This window comes from Lutra lutra, chromosome 7 (genome assembly GCF_902655055.1).
Source record: "Lutra lutra chromosome 7, mLutLut1.2, whole genome shotgun sequence".
Taxonomy (NCBI): Eukaryota; Metazoa; Chordata; class Mammalia; order Carnivora; family Mustelidae; genus Lutra; species Lutra lutra.
In genome coordinates, this window is record NC_062284.1 from 132,166,676 (window position 1) to 132,188,830 (window position 22,155).

Genomic DNA, 22,155 nt, shown 5'->3' on the forward strand with positions numbered 1-22,155 from the left:
TGGTTTAGTAAGAGTTTTAATTTACCTCAAATGGTATTTCTCTGTAATGCTTGAGAGAAATGGATAATGCTGTGTAACTCTGAGGCTTTGATAGTGTGTGCATGTGTGTGTGTGTTTTTTTTTTTCTCCCACAGGCAGTTATTTCCAGTGAGATAAGGAAACCAGTGCCTGGCATTCTTACCAGCTTTCTACCTGCCATGATCAAGTGCTTGTCAGTTGAAGTACAAGCCAGATTGCGTTCTGGTTTGGCTATATGCTCCTTAGGCCAGTGTGTTGAGGAGCTTGCCCTCAACAGTCTTGATGCTGAAGCAAAATGTGTGGCCGTCAGGGTGAACATGGAAACCTTCCAAGTTCAAGTGATAGACAATGGACTTGGGATGGGGAGTGATGATATAGACAAGGTGGGAAATCGTTATTTCACTAGTAAATGCAACTCTCTACGGGACTTGGAGAATCCCAGGTTTTATGGTTTCCGAGGGGAGGCCTTGGCAAGTATCGCTGACATGGCCAGCGCTGTGGAAATTTCATCCAAGAAAAACAGGACAGGGAAAACTTTTGTGAAACTGTTTCAGAATGGAAAAGCCCTGAAAGCTTGTGAAGCTGACTTGACTAGACCAAGTGCTGGGACAACAGTAACAGTATATAACCTGTTTTATCAGTTACCTGTAAGAAGGAAATGCATGGATCCTAGACTGGAGTTCGAGAAGGTTAGGCAGAGAATAGAAGCTCTCTCACTCATGCACCCCTCCATTTCTTTCTCTTTGAGAAATGATGTTTCTGGTTCCATGGTTCTTCAGCTCCCCAAAACCAAAGACGTATGTTCCCGATTTTGTCAAATTTATGGACTGGGTAAGTCCCAAAAATTGAGAGAAATAAAATTTAAATATAAGGACTTTGAGCTTAGTGGCTATATCAGCTCTGAAGGACATTATAATAAGAATATGCAATTTTTGTTTGTGAACAAAAGACTAATTTTAAGGACAAAGCTGCATAAATTCATTGACTTTTTACTGAGGAAAGAAAGTATTATTTGCAAGCCAAAGAATGGCTCTGCTACTAGACAAATGAGTTCAAGTCTTCGGCATCGGTCTAATCCAGAACTCCATGGGATATATGTAATCAATGTGCAGTGCCAGTTCTGTGAATATGATGTGTGCATGGAGCCAGCAAAAACGCTGATGGAATTTCAGAACTGGGATACTGTTTTGGTTTGCATTCAGGAAGGAGTGAAAATGTTTTTAAAGAAAGAAAAATTATTTGTGGAATTATCAGGTGAGGACATTAAAGAATTAAGTGAAGATAATGATTTTAGTTTATTTAGTGCTACTCTTCAGAAGCATGTGCCCTCTGATGAGAATGGTGACCAGGCCAGTTTCCGAGAAGCATGTAATAGTATTTTGGATTCCTATGAAATGTTTAATTGTCAATCAAAAGCTGTGAAAAGAAAAGCTGCTATAGAAAACAGAAGAAACACACAGAATTCTAGAGATTCAGAAGATCTCAGAAAAGAGACAGATGATTCATTTTTGTACGTTTATGAATCAGACGGCCCAGGCCATAGTAAAGTGATGGAGTCATCTTTACAAATCAAAGATAGCTCTTGCTCAGAATCAAGGATCTTGGAACAACAGACAGCTGAAGTATCAGAATCAGGAGAAAATGAAAAACATAAAGAACTTTGCTTAGAACTTAACTGTTCAGAAGATCCCTGTGGAACCAGTTCAGAAATGTTTGCAAGCCCTTTTCAGACATCATACTGCTTTGAGAAGAGTGGGGATGATCTAGAAATACAGAATGCAAGTACAATTGTTAATGGCATGGCTACCAGTATCCTGGAAAATAATGGAACCCAGAATCAACTAGAGAGATTTAAAGATGCTACCGAAATGGGATGCCAACCTCTGTCTTTTGCGACAACATTATCGAGAGTACATGGTGCTCAGAGGGAGGAAGAGAAAAGGAAAAAACAACCTAGTAATTGTGGAAGAATAAACATTTTTAGTTATGGACAAGTTAAGTTATGTTCCACTGGCTTTATAACTCATGTGGTACAAAATGAGCAAACTAAATCAACTGAAAGAGAACATTTGCTTAAAAACTATATTCAACCTGGTCCTGCGAGTGCCAAAGAAACATTTGTAAATAGAGTGTGCCATTCAGTTGAGACTCCAAACATCGAAGACAGAACTACCACTTTAAATAAAGAATTTACTCAACTGTCTAACAAAAAATTATGCAGAACAAATACAAATTTGGGGCTAGAGAACAAACCTATAGCAACTTATAAAAATGTTTCTGTTTCTCAGGAAAGTAGTAAAAAATCACACATAGGTTGCTTATTACCTGACACATTCTCTTCTTCCCCTTGGTGTATACCTCTTTCAAATGGTAGTAAGAAAATAGACGAATTGATTGGTTCCTCCAAACCCATAGCCCGTAAGAAGCTAAGATTAAGTTCACAACTAGGATCTTTAGAGAAGTTTAAGAGGCAGTATGGGAAGGTTAAAAATCCTCTGAATATAGAAGTAGAAGAAAATAATAATTTTGAAATCTCTACCAGCCTCAGTCCTCGAACGGAACCTGACATTCCGTGGACAGACCGAAATCACTTGGACAACTCAGACATTTGTAAAGTCACTAGTGTGAAACATAAAGACCCAAATAATAGTTGTCAAACAATAAGTCACATCCTTTACTCAAAGAAGTTTCCATTCTCCAATGAAGAAGATTGTTTGGAACAACAGATGCCTTGCTTAAGAGAAAGTCCTATAACTCTAAAGGAGTTATCTCATTTTAACAGAAAACCTTTGTGTGTCAAGCAGTCTCCTAAATCTTTAGCCTCTAAATTATCCAGAATGAAAGGTTCAGAAAGAGAGACTCAAGCAATGGAAATGATGAGTCACTTTGATGAACTTCCACTATCAGATTCCAGGAGGAAAGACCATGACTTGTGCAGCGGGTTAACCTTAGATTCTTGTAAGTTATTTCAAAGTGAATATGAAAAAACAGAGAGTGGCATCATTCCAGTGTTGGACTCTGTCACACAGGATAATTCCTTCAATAAGGATAGTGAAACATACTCTAACAACAACACAACAGAGAACTCTGTGATACCAGAAACTCCTTTGGTGTTACCCTGTAATCATTCTAATGTTGTCAGTAAAGATTCAGATGTTCTTGTGGCTTCAGAACCACAGAGAGGAAGTCCTGACTCTCCCAGTAGAATGTCAGTGGGTCACGTGGAAGATTCCACCTCTGACCAAAATGGACCGTGTTTTCAGAGTGAAGAGTTTATAGCAAGAACTTGTTCTGTAGATGAAGAGTCAAGCACATGTTCTTTGGATTGGCAGCAGCATTTTGATGTGGCCCTGGGAAGAATGGTTTACATCAACAAAATAACTGGACTCAGCACATTCACTGCTCCCACTGAGGACGTTCGGGCTGCTTGTACTAAAGACCTAACAACTGTAGCTGTGGAGGTCATACATGAGAATGGTAAGCATGTAGTATTCACCGGCATGAAATGCTTTTGAAGGTGGAAATAATGGCCAAGGTGTGAGATAATCATTGCCCAAAGAGATTATCTCAGCTGTTGGAACATTTTGAAGTTTAATTACAAAATGTCTTTCATAGTATATGAAGATTCTCTAGATCCAGTACTATTTATATCTAAAAATACAAGAAAGACTGGTAGTAGAATGGAAGTGTATGTATATGTGTCTATGGGTGTGTGGACATATAGGAGGATGAGACTATTTTTAATGAAAATGATACTATTAATAGTTGAGAAGATCCACAGTGCTCCCCCACCCCACTCTCTTCTCTCTCCCAAACATACAGCTCTTAGAAATTTGTCTTTAAAGATACCTGCAATGCCAGTGTGATAGTTTTCTGGAAGTTGCTTTCTGCAGCTGCCAGGTAAAGGGCCAGAATGATCCTATAATCATCCTAGGCTTCCCAGATAATCTGTGGCTCAGTACAGTACTATATATTTATGAACTTTTTTGTGTGTTTTTGGAAAAAGACCTGACCATAAATTTTTTGGAATGTAGGTAAAGTATGTAACTTTCCTAACTGTACTTTTCAAATATAGTTTATTATAGTATATATGTTAACCCATTTGAACTGCTTATGCTATAAGTAGCTGTTACTCAGAAACAATGTAGCTTTTAAATCCTACCAGAAGGCTCCATCAGAACCTACACTGTGACTCTTGAATTCTCAGGTCCCAGTCAACATTAAGGTTTCATGGTTTTGGCAGTGTGTTGAAAGCCAGATGTTGAGAGTTGGTAAAGTGATTTCCATCTGGCTATAATCTTGGTTTTGCATCAGGAGGATAAACATTAAATGTTCATCCATATTAAAAGTCTTGAATTTGCAGAAGAATGTATGTATTAATGTAATCACAAATTAACTTGTAATTTTCCCTAGGATGAATATCTCTAGCAGGAGGCTCTGATTTATCTAAGGTTAAATAAGACCTTTATTTTTCAATGGTTTTCAGTTTTTCCCTTGTGAAAAAAATAATTACCATAGTAATTTACAAAGTATTAAGTAGGGAGAAAACCCTTGTCTTTGAGTACTGCTCCTGAGACTCTGAGGTTGCTCCTAAAGACCCACGTGTTTTTCCGTCTTTGTAACTTAATGTCCTGATTTATACCTCATGCTTATCAGAGGTAAGCCCAAGGCACTGGCACCTCATCTTCCTGAAATACAACTGCTTCTAAAATGGTGACAAAAAAGAACTTGATTACATTACACTGAGGTGGTTGTTGCTAAAACCAAGGGGGAATCTCAGTTGCCGGTAGCCGTACTCAGCATAAACCTCTGCTCCCGTTAAATCAATCTAGATGTTTCAAACACTTCAACCTACTTGACTTTCTAGATTAGCAAGTCTTGCAGTGAACTCTGAAGGCTAATGTTAACTCCATTTCCGAAGGAAAAATAAAGTATGTTGGGTATAGAAACAAGTTCCATGGAAAGATGGCTCCTAAGCGCCCTCTACTCACATGGAATGTTACCTCTCTGGAAAGGACTCATACATAGTAGGACATTGGAACACTGTTGGACCTTACAGAAAAACATTATCTAAGTTGAGCTGTTAAGAGGTAAATTAAATTGTACAGAAGAGAAGATCTATAAAGGTAGTTTTAAGAAGTAGTGTCAAATCTTCAAACCCTGCCAGTTTTCTTTAAAAAGCCTTTAACTCTGTCCTTTCTATGATGGTGACACAACCTTATTTCACCTTACCCTTTAATTTTATCATTCTGAATGAACCTCTTCAATTTTTGCCCAACAGATTTATCTTTTTGAAATAAAGTTCGTCATGTTTTGCCCCTATTCAAAAACTGTCAAATTCAGACATTATTTCTAAAACTCAAAATCATCCTTCAGAGAGGAGGGCAGAATTTGGGCCAGATCTTACTGGACTTTGGAGTTTATATTGAGAACTTTTCATTCTTTTGTCTACTCATGTATTCATTCATTTATTGACTGGTCATACTGTGCTAGGTTGCAGATTCACTGACTTGGCTTGCAGGAGTTCACAATCTGTTAGATAGCTGTTCCAGACAGCTATCTAAACATAATATGGTGACATAAAGAAACATATTTTGGGTATAAAAGACATATAAATTGGGGACTGGTGAAGTTTGCACCAAGTAGTGAAGGATAACAGTCGAATACCACTATATATTTAATATTGACTGTCTCAACCATGACACTGTTGACATTTTGGACTAGATAATTCTAGTCCAAATGAACAAACATAATGTCTAGTCGTAGGTTTGTCCTACACACTTAGGATATTCGGCAGTGTCCCTGGCCGCTGTCTGCTAGATGTCGGTAGCACCCCTCACGCAAGTTGTGGCAACCAAATGTTGCCAAATGTCCCGCATATGAAATTGTGCCCATTGAGAATCGGTGATCTATTTTTGGTGCTCATTCTGTGGTATAGATGGATAATGGGACTAAACATTAATGTAGGTTCCTAAGTTAGTAGCATAACTTCATTTAAGAACTCTGATTCTCAGTCTAGTAGTCAACCTTATATCTTGATTTGGTTTGTGCAGAAAGATTTTTTATGTAACTTGATTATTTAATAACTTATATTTTGAGTTCAAATGTGTAGGTTTCCTTTTTATATTTAGGATCTCAGTACAGGTGTCATCCTTTTAGAAGCAACCTCGTTCTTCCTTTCCTTCCAAGAGCTCGGGAAGAGAGGACTGTGATGAGACAGAAGTCCAGAGGTAGGGGCAATAACAGAGGTTGCTGGGACACCTAGTATGTCCTGTACCACCTAATTCAAAAATTTTTTTAAAAAGCAGTGTTGTATTATTAAGCTTGATCAGTGCCAGCTGTGCCTTACTGGAACCAGGAATTCCCCACGGTCCTATTTCACAGCAGAACTAAGTAATTCAGTGCATGCATTTAGATCAGAAATTACTTTTCCAGACTTGAAGTCAATACTGGGTGATTATGAACCATCTATGGTGTCTTGTGATTGAGAAATTATCTCTTATTTTTGAAGATTGGAGTTTTGCTCCATATTGTTGTAGTTTCATGTAAGCAAAATTCTTATTTTCAAAAAAAGCTACAGACATTATATTTGTTCCTTGTTTCTAAAAAGAGGTAAGGTGTGTTTTTATCTAAAGATGGTGAGACTACTAATTTGAACCAGTTTCTTCTCAACTTGTATTCTGAAATATCTCCTGAACATAGTTTGGAGAAAAAGCTATAATGCCAGACGACCCAGTCATCATCTCTAGTTTAAAAAGTAACAGATCAAAACAGTTTAGAGATCCAGCAAACACTGAACATTTGTAGAATATTGGAACAATATGTCTGCTCTTTGGTCTTGAGGCTGCACCACACAAAATATGAGACGCCATTCACTTTCTTTTTCTGAGGCTCTTGATGCCAACTATACCTGTTCCCTTTTGCCTTAGATACTGTGGTGGATGATCCTGTAGGTAGAGAATCACTTCAGTCTTTGTTCTCAGAATGGGAAAATCCAGTATTTGCCCGTTATCCAGAGGTGGGTCTACTCTTTGCTTGTTATTTTAAAATTTGGATTTCATTTAAGTTGTCTATGGGCATGAATGACTACACTAATTTTTAATTACAAATGGATAGTGGGCATGTTTCCAAATGATTTATTTGGAAATACTGTTTAATTATTTAATACTATTTAATTATTTAATGTAGAGAGGAGGAATCAGAATTCATAGCATTTTGGGAGCTCACACATTTTGGTTTAAAAATGTATAAAGTGTGATCAGTTTGTGAATAGTGAATGTGTTTGCCACTTTTAGAAAACCTGACTTGCAGCTTTGGCAAAGTATTTGGTGAGGGGTGATAATTAAAAAAAAACAAAACACATTAAATCATTATATAAAGTAGCTGGCAGGATACTTCATCATGGGATGTGAGTTTATGTTCTCTCCTCAGTGGGTTATCACAGAACGTACTCATGTGTTGTAATGAAGGTATAAAATAAATAAACATTTGATTACTGATTTTTCAGTTAAGTTGTGTTTAAGGACTTGATCATGGTGCATAAACAGATTGTTATTCTGAAACAGCATTGGTTTTTGTTAGTAATTTTGTTTATAACCCAAAATTATTATTTAAGGCTAATAATTTACAGAATCTTTTGAATTTCTGAAGTCAGCACACCTCTAATAGGTTCTATGAAAATGAATGTTTTAAAGCACTTTGAGACCTTAGTAAAACAGCTCCGCAGATATAAAGAATTAAAATTTAAATGATGTTTATGCCGGGTCCTTCTAGGTTGCTGTTGATGTAAGCAGTGGCCAGGCCAAAAGCTTGGTGGTTAAAATTCACAATGTCTTGTATCCTTATCGTTTCACCAAGGAAATGATTCATTCAATGCAGGTAAGAAGTTGACTTTGAAATCTCATAAAAATATATGTAGGACCCAACCTGGACAAACTCTTATGAAATTGAATATATTTGATGATCTAGACCACCCTGGTCAAGGCACATTTATGTTTTAAAATCTTACTGGAACTTTTATTATCAGAAGGAAAAGCAAAAGGACTAATTTTAATTACAAAGAAAAAATGTCTTTCAGTAGTGTGAACAAGCTTGGAGGGATGAATTATAGATTGAGGTTCACAGTTTCAAGGATTATATATATTGACTTTATATTTTGACAATAATTAGTAAATCAAGTAAATACTGTAGCGGCATTGTCCTTAAATGTATTAACAGTGCCCCTTTGTAAACGACCTTCTATTGTGTGAGGCTACAAATGACATGGCTTAGGAGACTCCAGATTCAGGATCTCTGTTAACAAAAGGAACCCCTTGTTTCATCTGCTTTACTAGTTTGCCCTCTCCCTACACCACTCAGGCTGTCTTTGTTTACTTATTTTCAGTATGGAAACAAATTAGGAGGTTAAACAGATAGAGGCAAACTCCTAATCTGGCATTGACCTGGTGCCAGAGCAAAGCAGGCTCTTTTTTTTTTTTTTTTTAAGATTTTATTTATTTATTTGACAGAGAGAGACACATAGGGAGAAGGAACACAAGCAGAGGGAGCGTGAGAGGGAGAAACTGGCTTCCCGCTGAGGAGGGAGGCGGATGTGGGCCTCAGTTCCAGGGCCCTGAGATCATGACCTGAGCCGAAGGCAGTCATGAAGGCAGCCACTTATTGACTGAGCCACCCAGGCGGCCGCAAAGCAAGCTCTTGATCCAGAATTAGGGGAGTGAGGCAGGGAAGTACAGGGAGAACCTTTTCTGTACCTGGACAGAGAGGAGCCATCGTGGATTAAAGCCCCTTGTGGCTTTTAACTTACAGTTGTAAGGGACTAGCTCCTCCAAAATGATTTTCCTTGCTTTTGCATAAATTTTCAAAATTTATTTTAGCCCCATTTGTTAGCAGTCTCTGATTATATTAATAATTCTCTGGTCCTATTTCCTATTAATAAGAGTCATTCTATTGGGAACATTTCAGGTCTACTCTAAAGTTTTGTTAGCATGTCCCTTTTAGAATCCTTAGCCTATAGTCTCCTTCCTTTATGTGTTCTGATCATTCTACTTGCCCATTTTTTAATCTTTCCTAATGACTCCTTCAGATTCATCAGGACCTTACCATAGTTTTAGGTATGAATGTTATAGTGCAAATGACTCTTAATTAAGTACACTTTTTTTCCCTTTATATGTAGATAAAACTTTGTTAATTTGTATTTAGTGTTGTGCCTCTTATTTTAATGTGTGGCAGGTTCTCCAGCAAGTGGATAACAAGTTTATTGCCTGTTTAATGAGCACCAAGACTGAAGAGAATGGCGAAGCAGGTAAGATTGGAGTTCAGGGGGCGACTGGGTGGCTCAGTCAGTTGACCGCTGTCTTCGGCTCTGGTTGTGATCCTGGGGTCCTGGGATTGAGTCCCACATCAGGCTCCCTCCTGAGCAGGGGAGTCTGCTTCTCTCTCTCCCTCTGCCCCTCCTCTAATGCTCTCTCTCTCTGGCTCACTCTCTCCTCTCTCTCTCAAATAAATAAATAAAATCTTTAAAAGAAAAAAAAGATTGGAATTTAGCCTTCATTAATAAGCAGCTGGTCTGGTAGACTCCTTTTAAGGTATTTTTAATATACAATTCAGTTGCAGTGATTTCGGCAGATTAAAACCAACTGGGAAAACCAATTTAAATTAATATTATGAAAGAACAGTTTTAAAGTACATTAGTTTTATATGCATATGCAGAGACATACATATATAAGATACATTTTAAGCTATTAATAATAGTTACCTTGTGGGTGACGATGAGAGTGGGCAAAGGGGAAATTTCATCTTTTTTTTTTTTAAATGATTTTATTTATTTATTTGAGAGAGAGAGAGCATGAGAGGAGAGAGAGATCAGCGGGAGAAGCAGACTCCCCGCTGAGCAGGGAGTCCGATGTGGGACTCGATCCCAGGACTCCAGGATCATGACCCGAGCCGAAGGCAGTTGCTTAACCAACTGAGCCACCCAGGCGCCCCTCATCTTTTACTCTCTAAAATATTTTATAGTATTTGACTTTTTTATGTTTTCATGTATTCCCTTTGTAATAATAGAAATTTTATATAATGAACTCTGCTAGGTTTATTAAGAGTTACATATAATACCTTGGTGATCTGCTTTAATAAAACAATAGTACTTTGTAAACAATAACATTAACTCATTCAACAAATATTGATTGCCTGTTGCATGACAGGGACTATACTAGGCCCTAGAGCTATAGTGGTGGGGAAAGATATACATGTAAGAGAAACAGATAAGTAGATAAACATTAAAATTTTAATTCTAGCTAATGTTATGGAAGAGAGAAACAAGATGCTATTTGTTTTTTAAAAGATTTTATTTATTTGAGAGAGAACAAGAGAGAGAAAGCATGAAACGGGGGAGGGTCAGAGAGAGAAGCAGACTCCCCATTGCACAGGGAGCCTGAAGTGGGACTCGAACCCAGGACCCTGGGATCATGACCTGAGCTGAAGGCAGACGCCCAACCAACTGAGTCACCCAGGTGCCCCAAGAAACAAGATGCTGTTAAAAAAAAAAAAAAAAAATGGTACTGAGAGATTTGATTTAGTTAGGAAAGCCTGGGAAGGTTTTCTTAGTAAAATGAGATCTGAAGTATGAGTGTGAGCTAACTAGGTAACCAAGGGAGGGAAGAGTATTCTGGGCTGAGGAATGACGAATGATATATATTTGATTTCCTCTCCTCTAGTGAGAGGAAGCAGGACAAAAGCAGCTGGAGTGAGAGCATGGAGATGAGGCCAGAGAAGTAGGTCACAGCCAGATCTTAAGTGTCAGTGACCGTCTTTGTATTTGTCTCAACCCCGATTGGAAACGATGGAAAGCTTTTTGTTTTCTTTTGTCATTGTTTGTTTTTGCAGTGACACAGGTCACGTCGCATTTGTGCCTTGGAAATACTGCTCTGGTTGCAGTATGGAGAATGGGTTGGGGCTGGGGTAGAGTCCCAGTAATTGCAGAGAGACTGTAGGAGGATACTGCAATATCTGAAGACGATAGTTGGTGAAGACCAGGGCGGACTGGAGAAAAGTGAGTGCGTTAGAGAGATATGTAGAAGATGAGGTCAGCAGCGTGCACTGATGCATTGGGTATGGCAAGGGAATCAAAGATGACTCCTCATTTTCTGACCTCTTCACTGAGTGGATGATGTAGGACCAGGTGACAGAGATCCCAGGGAGAGCCTCAGAAATCTGTCCCATGTGAGAGAGGGACTGGAGGCGGCTGAGGGTGAAAGAAGGCTTGTTTTTCATTTTTCTTTTTAAATGAGAAGACTCGAGCACATTTATGAGGAATGCTTGCTAGTGTATGGCTGAGAGCTCTGAGCACCTGTGGAGGCCTTGGGTCCAGACAGGCAGACGTGAGGGGGATGCTTCGAAAGTCTGGAAGCAGTTCACTCTCTTTGTATTCCAGAGTATTCCCTTTTACCTTGCTTATGTTGTAGATTTATTGAGTAAATGTCATAATAGATCAAAGGCAAATTAAAAGTGCTGTCAAAATTGTCATAAATATGAGTGAAAGTCAAATTCTAGTAGTTTCACCATTTTGGGGAAATGAACAGATTTTTTTCTAAGGTTTTGATTACCTGGAATTCTTTGTTGTTTAACGATTTTATTTATTTATTTATTTATTTATTTGAGAGAGAGAAAGAGACCCAGCACGTAGAGGGATCTCCAGCAGACTCCACACGTGCTGAGCTCAGAGCTGATGCAGGGCTCGATCCCACAACCCTGAGCTCATGGCATGAGCTAAAATCATGGGCCAGACGTTGAACCGAGTGAGCTACCCAGGCGCCCCCCCCCCTTTGTTGTTGAATACCAAAATCTCTATAATGGCATCTGAGATGAGTATAGCCACAAAATCTGAGATGTTCAGAGAAGCAAAAGGGACCTATTTAAATTTCTCTTGCAATTCTGTATTATCATTGGGTTTATAGTTGACCTTTGAACAATGCAGAGGAGCCCTAAACCCCCAAACAATCAAAATCCGTGTATAACTTCTGACACCCCCCCCAAACTTAACTACTATTAGCCTACTGTTGACCAAAGCCTTATTGATAATTTAAACAATGCATATTTTGTATGTTATGTAGATGATATGTTGTATTCTTACAATAAAATAAGCTATAGAAATTGTTACTAACAAAATCATAAAGAAGAGAAAATACATTTACAGTACTGTATTTATCTAAAAAAATCGGCATGTCGATGCCCCAAGCAGTTCAAACCCATGTTCAATGGTCGATTTTAGTTAGATACCACCAAAGAGAACTCTTAGATAAATACATTTTTTTAAATCAAAATATAAGTGTTTTTACTGTCACTCATGAATACTAAAAGCAATTTATTCTTGTAATTGACTTATTTTAATATTTGCATGTTTTGTTAATTGACAAATATATTGTTTTAAATTATAGTGAAATTAATCCCATATACTCATAAATTGGCATTTTGTATAGCATACTTCTACCTGTGATAAAATACAGTTGCTATGATACCCTAAAGAATAAGGGTTCATTCATTTATTCTGTAAATATTTATTGAGTGTCCTTGATGTGCCTTGTACTATTATACATGTTGGGAGTATAACAGAAAGAATTCCTTCCCCTTATGAAACTGCTATTCTGTTGTGTTAGAATATAAAAAATATAGCTTCTGACATGATTAAATTACTTCATATCTTCTGCTTCATTCGAGGAATGGAGAAAATGTTGTGAACAGTATATAGACTATAAATCATTCTGCTACCATCAGGTACGGAATTGATTTCCTAGGGCCCCTGACTCTTGGTAATTCATACCAACTCATTTTAAGTTTGAGGTTACTCCCTCACAACTTTTTTATTTATTCCATTGTTTTGCCCAATACAGGATGTTCCGTCTTCATCACAACCAGCTGCAACTCCTCCTATCCTCAAAGGAATTTAAAATTCATGTTCCTGTGGTCGAACATGCCGTCAGAAAAATTACTTCCTTTTTTTCCTTAAGTCTTAAGCTCTCATGCCATGAATTTGATGGTGTCATAGTAACATTCAATTCTTTAGTAGAAATGGGAAAAACAGGAATTATCTATTTTGATCAAATTCAAGAGGAGAACTTTTATTTCAATATGACCAATAGCAATAAACCTCAACCCTTTGGCCCAAAGTGATAAAATTACAAGACAAAAAGATGTATTAATGTAATTGAGAGTCAGTCCTGTCAGTGAAAAAGGGATTTCCCTGTTGGTTTGGCTTTTTGGGTAGGGACATTCTGCCTTCTCTCTTGCACTTGAGAGTCAAAAGCCTTGCTACTCAAAAGCATGGTCTGTAAATAGCATCACTTGGGAATTTGTTAGAACTGCAGAATCTCAGGGCACCTGGGTGGCTCAGCCAGTTAAGCGTCTCCCTTTGGCTCAGGTTGTGATCTTGGGCTCCTGGGATGGAGTCCACATCTGATTTCCTCCTCAGCGGGGAGTTGGCTTCTCCCTCTCTCTCTCTCCCCCAGCTCATGCTCTCTCTGTCTCCAATAAATAAATAAAATCTTTCAAAGAAAAAAGAATTGTATGATCTTGCATCCCATCTCTAATCTGCTGAATGAGATTCTGCAGGACCCGCAGGTTATTTGTGTGCTCATCAGAGTTTGAGAAGCCTGAGTCTGAAGCAAGGCAAACTATGACTAAGGGCCCGATCCAACCACCACCCGCTTTTGTGCACCCAGGGAGCTAAGAATGGTTTTTACATTTTGAATGGTTGAAAAAGCAAAAGAATAATATTTCTTGACACATTAAAATGATATGAAATTAATATTTCAGTATGAAGTTTTACTGGAACACAGCTACAGTGTTAGTATATTATCTATGGCTGCTTTGGTTCAAAAGGAATAGTTGAGTAGTTGTGACAGAAACCATATGTCCTAAAAAGCCACAGAAAAAATTTGCTGAACTCTGATCTAAAGTGTACTAGATCTGGCGGCCACCTTTTTAAATATGTAAATGGTTTGTGAGAAAAGTTGAAATTGGCCAGAAGGATGTTTTTTTAAAAAAAATTCTAATTACACTTATATTTAAAAGACATAATTATTATATAATGTAAATCAACAAATTGAATTTATATGTTTGGCTATAATGTTTCTTAAATTGAACAACATCTGTCATTTATTTAAAGTGTACTCTCTGGGAAAAAAAAAAAGTGTACTAGAATTACGTTCTTCATGGGCTCCAGAGTAGCTTGTAAATCAAAGTCAGCTGATTATGATAATGTGTGTAAAGTCCTTCATTGTATCAATTTGAATTAATAAAGCAAGATCAGTATTTAAACATTAGGAATATAGGGCTTTAACCTTGTTTTATAAATGAAATACCATGAACTAAAGACTTTCTCATCGGGAATAAATTAGTTATAGTTTTCCCCATAATTTCAATTTTTTAAGAAATGAAGGATATAATTGTTACTACTACATATGTATGTTTCCCTTATGCTTATGTTGTTAAATAGTTTGAATTAATTTTTTTTCCCTGCACACAACATGATTATTTTAATGTAGATCTGAGAATTTGAAACTCCAGTAATCCTTGCTAATCTTCTAGGTGGAAACCTGCTGGTCTTAGTGGATCAGCATGCTGCCCATGAGCGGGTCCGTTTAGAGCAGCTGATTACGGGTAAGGATCTGTTTGGGACTAGAAGAGCTTGTATACTGAAGGAGTTTTTCTAACTGTGACTGTTTTGAGGAAAGATGAATTTTATGTTTGAAAAATTAAGCTGAAGTCTTCTGGTTTGGCTTCTTTTATAACTGAAAGAACATAGCGATTCGCTCTGGTGATTTGAACTTGGTGGTCTTAAATGGTCAAAGATATATTTGCCATACATTTATCATTGACCCTAATGGTTGGGTACCTAAGAATTAGGCTACTTTATCGTGACCAGCATAAAAATACGCTGTGTGCCCATATGATCTTGGTATATGTATCTTAACACTTCATCTGGCAGAGACTACCACCAGCTCATAAGACCCAGTATATTGTTTTTATTATAAAATTTGTTTTGAATAGGTGGTATAATCAAGTAAGTTCAAGTCAGAAAGGTATAAAAGGTAATATAATAAGGTCTCCTTTCTACCCTTGTTCCTCATCCCACTAGTTTCTCTCCCCAGAGACAAGCAATATCACTAACTTGTTATATGTTTTTTCCAAAGTCAGTATGTGCTTTTTAATCTTTGCTACCCTATTTTCTCATCATGAGGTCGTATGTTCTCCAAATGGTAAAATCCCAGGAAAATCTTTACTCCTGTGGTCAAGTAATGAAAACTAATGTCAAAGAGTTAGGGGAGGACCTAAGGAGATAGTTCATGGACTAGAATGGCAGTGATATTACTTCCACGTTCACTTTTCCTTATGAGATGAAGACTTAATTGTCAGGAAAGATATGGTAAAATTACTGTTAGGAAAACTTGCCATAGGCTCGGGACTCTTTGAGAACAGTACTGATGATTGTCTTCAGAGACTGGAAAACCCTTCTGAAGGAGTGGGGAAATCTTGAGCCTTACCAATGTTATTTTCTCAGTAATCAACAGTATTACCCCTATCCCCTGTTGTTAAAACCACATTTATTGACTATCTACAGAAACATTGCCTTGTTCATTTCAATGTAAGACTTAAGTCTTATATTTCTTATTTTGGAAAATACTGACGAAATGAATAAATGGACTAGATATTTACTAGTTTGACCTTAATAATGGAAATTCAAAACCTAAAACTGAACATGGAACACATTGCTAAGTATGATAATAATTAACATGGCTGTACCTCACCATGCCTTATTTTTATCTAATTCTGGAAGATTTCACTTCCTCCTCTTCACCCATTCATCTTTTTTCCAATAGATTCCTATGAGAAGCAAAAGCCACAGGACTCTGGTCGGAAAAAATTACTATCTTCCATTGTAAGTCCTCCACTAGAGATAAAAGTGACAGAGGAACAAAGGAGACTCTTACGGTTAGTACCATCATGAGAGTGTGATACTTAACAGTATAACCTCTCACAGTAATTCTGTGAGGTGTAACTGTTGTTCCTTTTTTCAGGTGAGACACCTGAGACCAAAGTGAGTTTACATGACTTCTTCAATGTTATAACAACTCTTGAGTGGTGGATCAGTCTTTCAGATGCAGGTCTTCTGACTCCAAATGCTCTTCTTTCCACTATATCACAGCTGTTGAGTATAGGATAGAGTTTCCTTGATAATTTTTTCCAGCAGTTGGCTTAGAATGCTCTCACCATTTCTTGGAAAAGTCCGTGTTTATACTGTGTTGTTTCTGAAAGCAAAGTTACTGCAGTAATTGCTTCCATTCTGCTTTGCCTTGGTGCATTTTAGATTCTTAGTTTTCATTACCATAATCATACTGGGAAGAAAGTAAAACACTGAGCCATGAGGAAAGGGTAAATCATATGGTGAGTCACAAGATAGGACGCTGTCCCACTTTTGAGCAGCAGAGATTATTGGAAATTAAAAAAGAATTGTCTCTGAATATATGTCAGGTTTGGGAATATGCAATTGCCAATAAATCTTCTTCCCTGGGGCATAATTTATAATAGAAACAGATCCATTTATTTACATGCTGTTAATCAGGACTTCTCAGTTCCTAGGGCTGTTAATTACCTCCCTGCTTTAATGCTGATTCAAAACATTCTCAGCTCTTTTTATTTGTGCCGAACTCCTTGAACTGCCAGCAATGAGAAGTTAGCAATTCGCCAGTGAAGAATAAAAACTTAGAAACAAAACTTAGAAACAAACTTGATTCTCTCAATGGAAAAGAGAAAAAAAGATGAAAGTTACTATAATTCAAAAAGGAAAATTGATGATAAAATCCTAAACAAATGACCATAAGTATGAGAAAAACAGTACAACTCTTAAAACTTGTGGCTGCTTTTGAGAAACTATCCAGTGTTTGGAACTCATAGTAAAATGTGAATGAAGTAATACTTTTGTAATTGAGGTTATCTCTTTAGGTGTTACCACAAAAATCTGGAAGATCTGGGCCTTGAAATTACATTTCCAGACACCAGTGATTCTCTGGTCCTTGTAGGAAAAGTACCACTCTGTTTTGTAGAAAGAGAAGCCAATGAACTTCGAAGAGGAAGAGCTCCTGTGACCAAGAGTATCGTGGAGGTAAGACAGAGCTTCACATGAGGAGATTGCTGAGTGAAGGTAACCTCCTGTTTTCTTTAGAAATTCTCTATATTCATCGTTTATCTAACAAGCATCTGTGAGATCCCTGCTATGTGCCAGGTGCTAGAGATTCAGAGATGAATTACCTCAAGTTGAAGAAAGAAGGACTTTTAAGTAATTATAAATACAATGAAATTTGGCCAGTAGTGCTGTGTTCAAAAGTGCTGTGAAAATGCAGAATGATTACTGTGCCCAGGGGGATGGAAGTCAAGGAAACTATCACAGAAAAGCTATTTTTTTTCCCTTAGGAAAAATCTTGTAGAGCCTTAGAGGAGAAGGGCAGTCTAGACAGAACAACTGATATGAGAAACACGGAACAGATCCTGTGTTTAGAGAACTACCGGTATATATGGCTTAAATGAAGGTATATATGTAGTGATGGACTAGATGAGGCTAGAAAGGCCATCAAGACCAAGTCATAAAGGGATTTTACATAGTCTGTTAAGTTTGCATTTCATCCTCCACATATGTGGTTTTTTTTTTAAGATTTTTATTTATTTATTTGACAGACAAGTAGGCAGAGAGGCAGGCAGAGACAGAGAGAGGAGGAAGCAAGCTCCCTGCTGAACAGAGATCCCGATGTGGGGCTCTATCCCAGGATCCCGGGATCATGACCTGAGCCAAAGGCAGAGGCCTTAACACACTGAGCCACCCAGGTGCCCCCACATACGTGTTTTGATAAAGGTCTGGAAAACTGCTGCTGGGATGTGGCATTGGAGGTGTTGAAGAGAGAACCATACTTCTTACTTTATTCATGTGTTTCACTTTTAAAAAAAAACGTATAGTCTCCACGCCCAGTGTGGAGCCCACTGTGGGTCTTGAACTCATGACCCTGAGATCCAAGACTTGAGCTGAGATCAAGAGTCAGATGCTTAACCACCTGAGCCACGGAGGCACCCCACACTACTTTTTACAACAGACAATTTATTTTGCCTTTGTTGTCTTTTCTTTACTCCTTTCTGGTTTTCTATTAGAGTTTTCTCTATTTCTTCTTTTTTTCCTTTGCTAGTTGAGAAGTTACGTATTCTATTGTATTCCTTTAGATTAGCCTTGAATTGCAGCCTTAACAAACTATCAGGTAATTTGTTTCTCTGTTCTCCCTAAACTGTACAAAAACCTTACAGCCCTTTATCTTCCATCATTCCCCTCCCATCTTCCATGCTGTTGCTCCATATTTTAACTCTATCTTGTTTTTAATCTCCTTAGAAGTCATTAATTTTATAGTCAATGTTTATTTTATTTTTTAAATTTAAATTTGATTAACATTTAGTGTATTATTAGTTTCAGAGGTAGAGTTCAGTGACTCATCAGTCTTATATAATACCCAGTGTTCATTACATCATGTCCCCTCCTTAATACCCATCACCCAGTTACCCCACCCCCCAAACCCCTGTTCCCTCCAACAACCCTCAGTTTATTTCTTGTGTTTAAGAGTCTCTTATGGTTTGTCTCCCTCTTGGATTTCATCTTGTTTTATTTTTCCCTCCCTTCCCCTATGCTTCTCTGTTTTGTTTCTTAGAGTATACATATGAGGGAAATCATATGATAATTGTCTTTCTCTGTTGACTTATTTCACTTAGCATAATACTATCCTTTAGGTCCATCCACATCATTGGCAGTGGCAAGATTTCATTCTTTTTGATGGTCGAGTAATATTCCATTGTATATATATACCACATCTTCTTTATCCATTCATCTGTTAATAGACATCTGGGCACTTTACATACTTTGGCTGTTGTGGACTTTGCAGCTATAAACATGGGGTGCAGGTGCCTCCTCAGATCACTACGTTTGTATCTTGTGGTAAATATCTAGTAGTGCAAAAGCTGGGTTGTAAGGTAGCTCTATTTTTAACTTTTTGAGGAACCTCCATACTGTTTTCCAGAGTGGATGCACCAGCTTGCATTCCCATCAGCAGTGTAAGAGGGTTCCCCTTTCTCTGCGTACCCGCCAACATCTTTTGTTTCCTGAGTTAATTCTAGCCATTCTGACTGGTGTGAGGTGATATCTTATCATGGTTTTGATTTGTATTTCCCTGATGCCAAATGATTTTGAGCATTTTTTCATGTGTCTGTTGACCATTTGTATGTCTTCTTTGGGAAAATGTCTGTTCCAGTCTTCTACCATTTCCTGATTGAATTATTTGTTCTTTGGGTGTTGAGTTTGATAAGTTCCTTATAGAATTTGGATACTAGCCCTTTATCTGATAAGACATTTGCGAACATCTTCTCCTATTCTGTCAGTTGTCTTTTGCTTTTGTCTGTTTCCTTTGCTGTGCAAAAGCTTTTTATCTTGATGAAGTCCCAATAGTTCATTTTTGCCTTTGTTTCCCTTGCCTTTGGAGACGTGTCTGGCAAGAAGTTGCTGTGACTGAGGCCGAAGAGGTTGCTGCCTGTGTTCTCCTCAAGGATTTTGATGGATTCCTGTCTCACATTGAGGTCTTTCATCCATTTTGAGTCTATTTTTGTGTGTGGTGTAAGGAAATGGTCCAGTTCCATTTTTCTGCATGTGGTTAGCCAGTATTTACTTAGATTAACCAAAACATTTACCATAGTCTTTGTTCACTGTTACTCCTTGAATCCTACTGTTCATTCCATGTTCAGCTTTCTTTTTACCAAATCTTTTAAAAGTTCTTTTATTAAGGGGCTGCCTGGGTGGCTCAGTGGGTTAAGCCTCTACCTTCAGCTCAGGTCCTGATCTCAGGGTTCTGGGATCAAGTCCCACATCAGGCTCTCTGCTAGGCAGGGAGCCTGCCTCCCCCTCTCTTTCTCTACCTGTGATCTCTCTCTCTGTCAAATAAATAAAATCTTTTTTAAAAAAAAAAGTTCTTTTATTAAGAGTCTATAAATGATAAACTGTCTTTGAAAATGTCTTTATTTTGCCTTCACAGTTGCATGATTGTCTAGCTAAAAACAAAATTCCATATTGTCATCCCTCAGTGTTTTGAGAACTTTCCATTACCTTGACATTCTATATGCCACTGGAGTCCATTGTCTACCTAGTTATCAGTACTTTGTAGGTAATGTGATTTTATCTCTGGTGGCTTTTAAGATTTTCTCTTTGCCTTTGGTGTTCTGCCATTCCCTATGATATGCCTTGTTTCCATTTCCTTCTTGAGATTCATCAAGCTTCTTCCCTGTGGAAAATGTACAGTTATTATCACTTCAAGCACTGCTTCTTCCACCATTCTCTCTTGTCTCCTAGAAATCCTGTCAGATGTCTACTGGATCTTACCTTTTTAACGTCTCAGTCATATTTCCTATTGTCTTACCTCTTTATGATACATTCTGGGCAATTCCCTCATTTATCATCTAGTGAACTAAATTCTCTCTTCATTTACTGTTTAATCAGATGTTTAACTGATCCACTGAGTTTATTTCAGTGACTGTATTATTTTACTTCCAGAATTATGATTAGGTTCCTTCTCAAATCTATCTGTTCTTTTTTCAGTGTCCTATTTAATTCATTGTGGTTTCTACTCCTTATTTATCTCTAAGTCTTTCTGTTTGGAGTACAGGCAAATCCACATGAACCCAGTCTACCATTTTTTGAGAAATCTAAGTTACCTTAGTCATATTTAAAAATAAAAAAATACTAGAAGATTGATTTGGTGGATAAATTGTGTGATAGATTGATACAGGAAAAGTTTGAGACAGGGAGAGCAGTTGAAAGACTATTGCACTCATTCAAATAGGAGAGGATGAGGGCCTAAGTCATAGCATTGGGAATGGAGAGGAGGGATATATTTGAAACATAAGTTGGAAGGTAGAATCAAGAGGACCTGAGCAATAGAAAGTATAAAAGGGATAAAGGAGAAAAGATATAGGATTCTGAAGGTTCTAGCTTGGATGACTGGAAGGATGGTGGTGCCATTGCCAGAAGAAGGAAGTAGAGGAGGAGGGATACACCTGCCTGGGGAGCTGGATTATGAGCCTGGGTTTAGAAGCATTGAATGTGCCTTCAAGTGGAGGTGTCTAATGGATAGGCAGATATACAGATCTAGTGCTTGGGAAAGAAGGCTGGGCTCTATGTACCTATCTGGGAGTTAACAGTGTATATATTTTGATGATATCAGAAGTTGGAGAAGGGTCTAGCGGAAGTATAAAAAGAGGAGAGCAAAGGGTGGAGTTGATGGAACACCAGCATTCAGGGGGCATATGTCTTGGCAAAAGTCTGGAAAGGTACTGCTGAAAAGAAGAAACTGGAAAGGATGATTGAAAATATTTGGTCAGATTGAGAGAAGGAAAATCAGGAAAAAGTAATATCGCTAAAGCCAGCGGAAATTTTAAGCAAGAAGGAAGTGGTCAACAATAGCCATAAAGCTTGAAAAGTTGGGTTTGCAATCATGAGAACAGTGGTGCCGTGATGGAGTCTGTTCCTGGGAGTTGGGGTGCAGAAGACAGATTGCTGGAAGTGGAACTGAGTAGACTGCTCTTTCAAGATCTTTGGCCGCATTCAGGAGAAGAGAGAGAGGGTGATAGCTAAAAGTTAGGAGTGGTCTGAAGTCTAGGTCAGGACACAGGGTTGAGGAAAGACTTTTTATTGTTTTCAGATGGGAGAGACTTACGCATGTCTGTAGGCTAAGGGTGAGAAGACATTTGAGAGGAAGAGGCAGTTGATAGCACCAGCTTTCGGATTACCATGAGTTTAGCCCTTCCAAAATTGCCCTTTGATCAGACAACCTTTGCTTTGCTTTCATCAGTGCTCGGTCTCCCAACACAGCCTTGTTCTCCAAGGCTGCTCCTCCTAACTGTCTTAAATCCAAAAGATAGGATCTGTTAGAATCTTTTATTGTAATTCAATCCCTAAGTATTTAACCAGAAAATTATAATAAATACTTTTCCCAAAGTGACTTCAAAGACTATTGGTAAGGAGTTTACTTCAAATTGAAATAAAACTATGGCTTCAGAAAATCTTGACTA

The 22,155-nt window shown here is 37.9% G+C and overlaps 1 protein-coding gene across 8 annotated transcripts in view; it reads left to right on the plus strand.

The window, feature by feature from the left end:
* Nucleotides 1-22,155, plus strand: part of MLH3 (mutL homolog 3) — a 28,003-nt gene that overhangs the window by 1,288 nt on the left and 4,560 nt on the right. For 4 of the 8 annotated variants that reach the window (XM_047737150.1, XM_047737149.1, XM_047737144.1 and 1 more), the window contains exons 2-9: nt 135-3,495; nt 6,150-6,248; nt 6,948-7,036; nt 7,792-7,896; nt 9,247-9,319; nt 14,599-14,670; nt 15,891-16,002; nt 17,014-17,173. In XM_047737150.1, coding sequence (XP_047593106.1) covers nt 198-3,495; nt 6,150-6,248; nt 6,948-7,036; nt 7,792-7,896; nt 9,247-9,319; nt 14,599-14,670; nt 15,891-16,002; nt 17,014-17,173 — 4,008 coding nt within the window. In that variant the 5' untranslated portion in view covers nt 135-197. Of the gene's footprint in view, nt 1-134; nt 3,496-6,149; nt 6,249-6,947; nt 7,037-7,791; nt 7,897-9,246; nt 9,320-14,598; nt 14,671-15,890; nt 16,003-16,088; nt 16,109-17,013; nt 17,174-22,155 lie in introns of those variants that run through there. The other 4 variants (XM_047737146.1, XM_047737151.1, XM_047737148.1 and 1 more) reach the window with 4 other exon arrangements.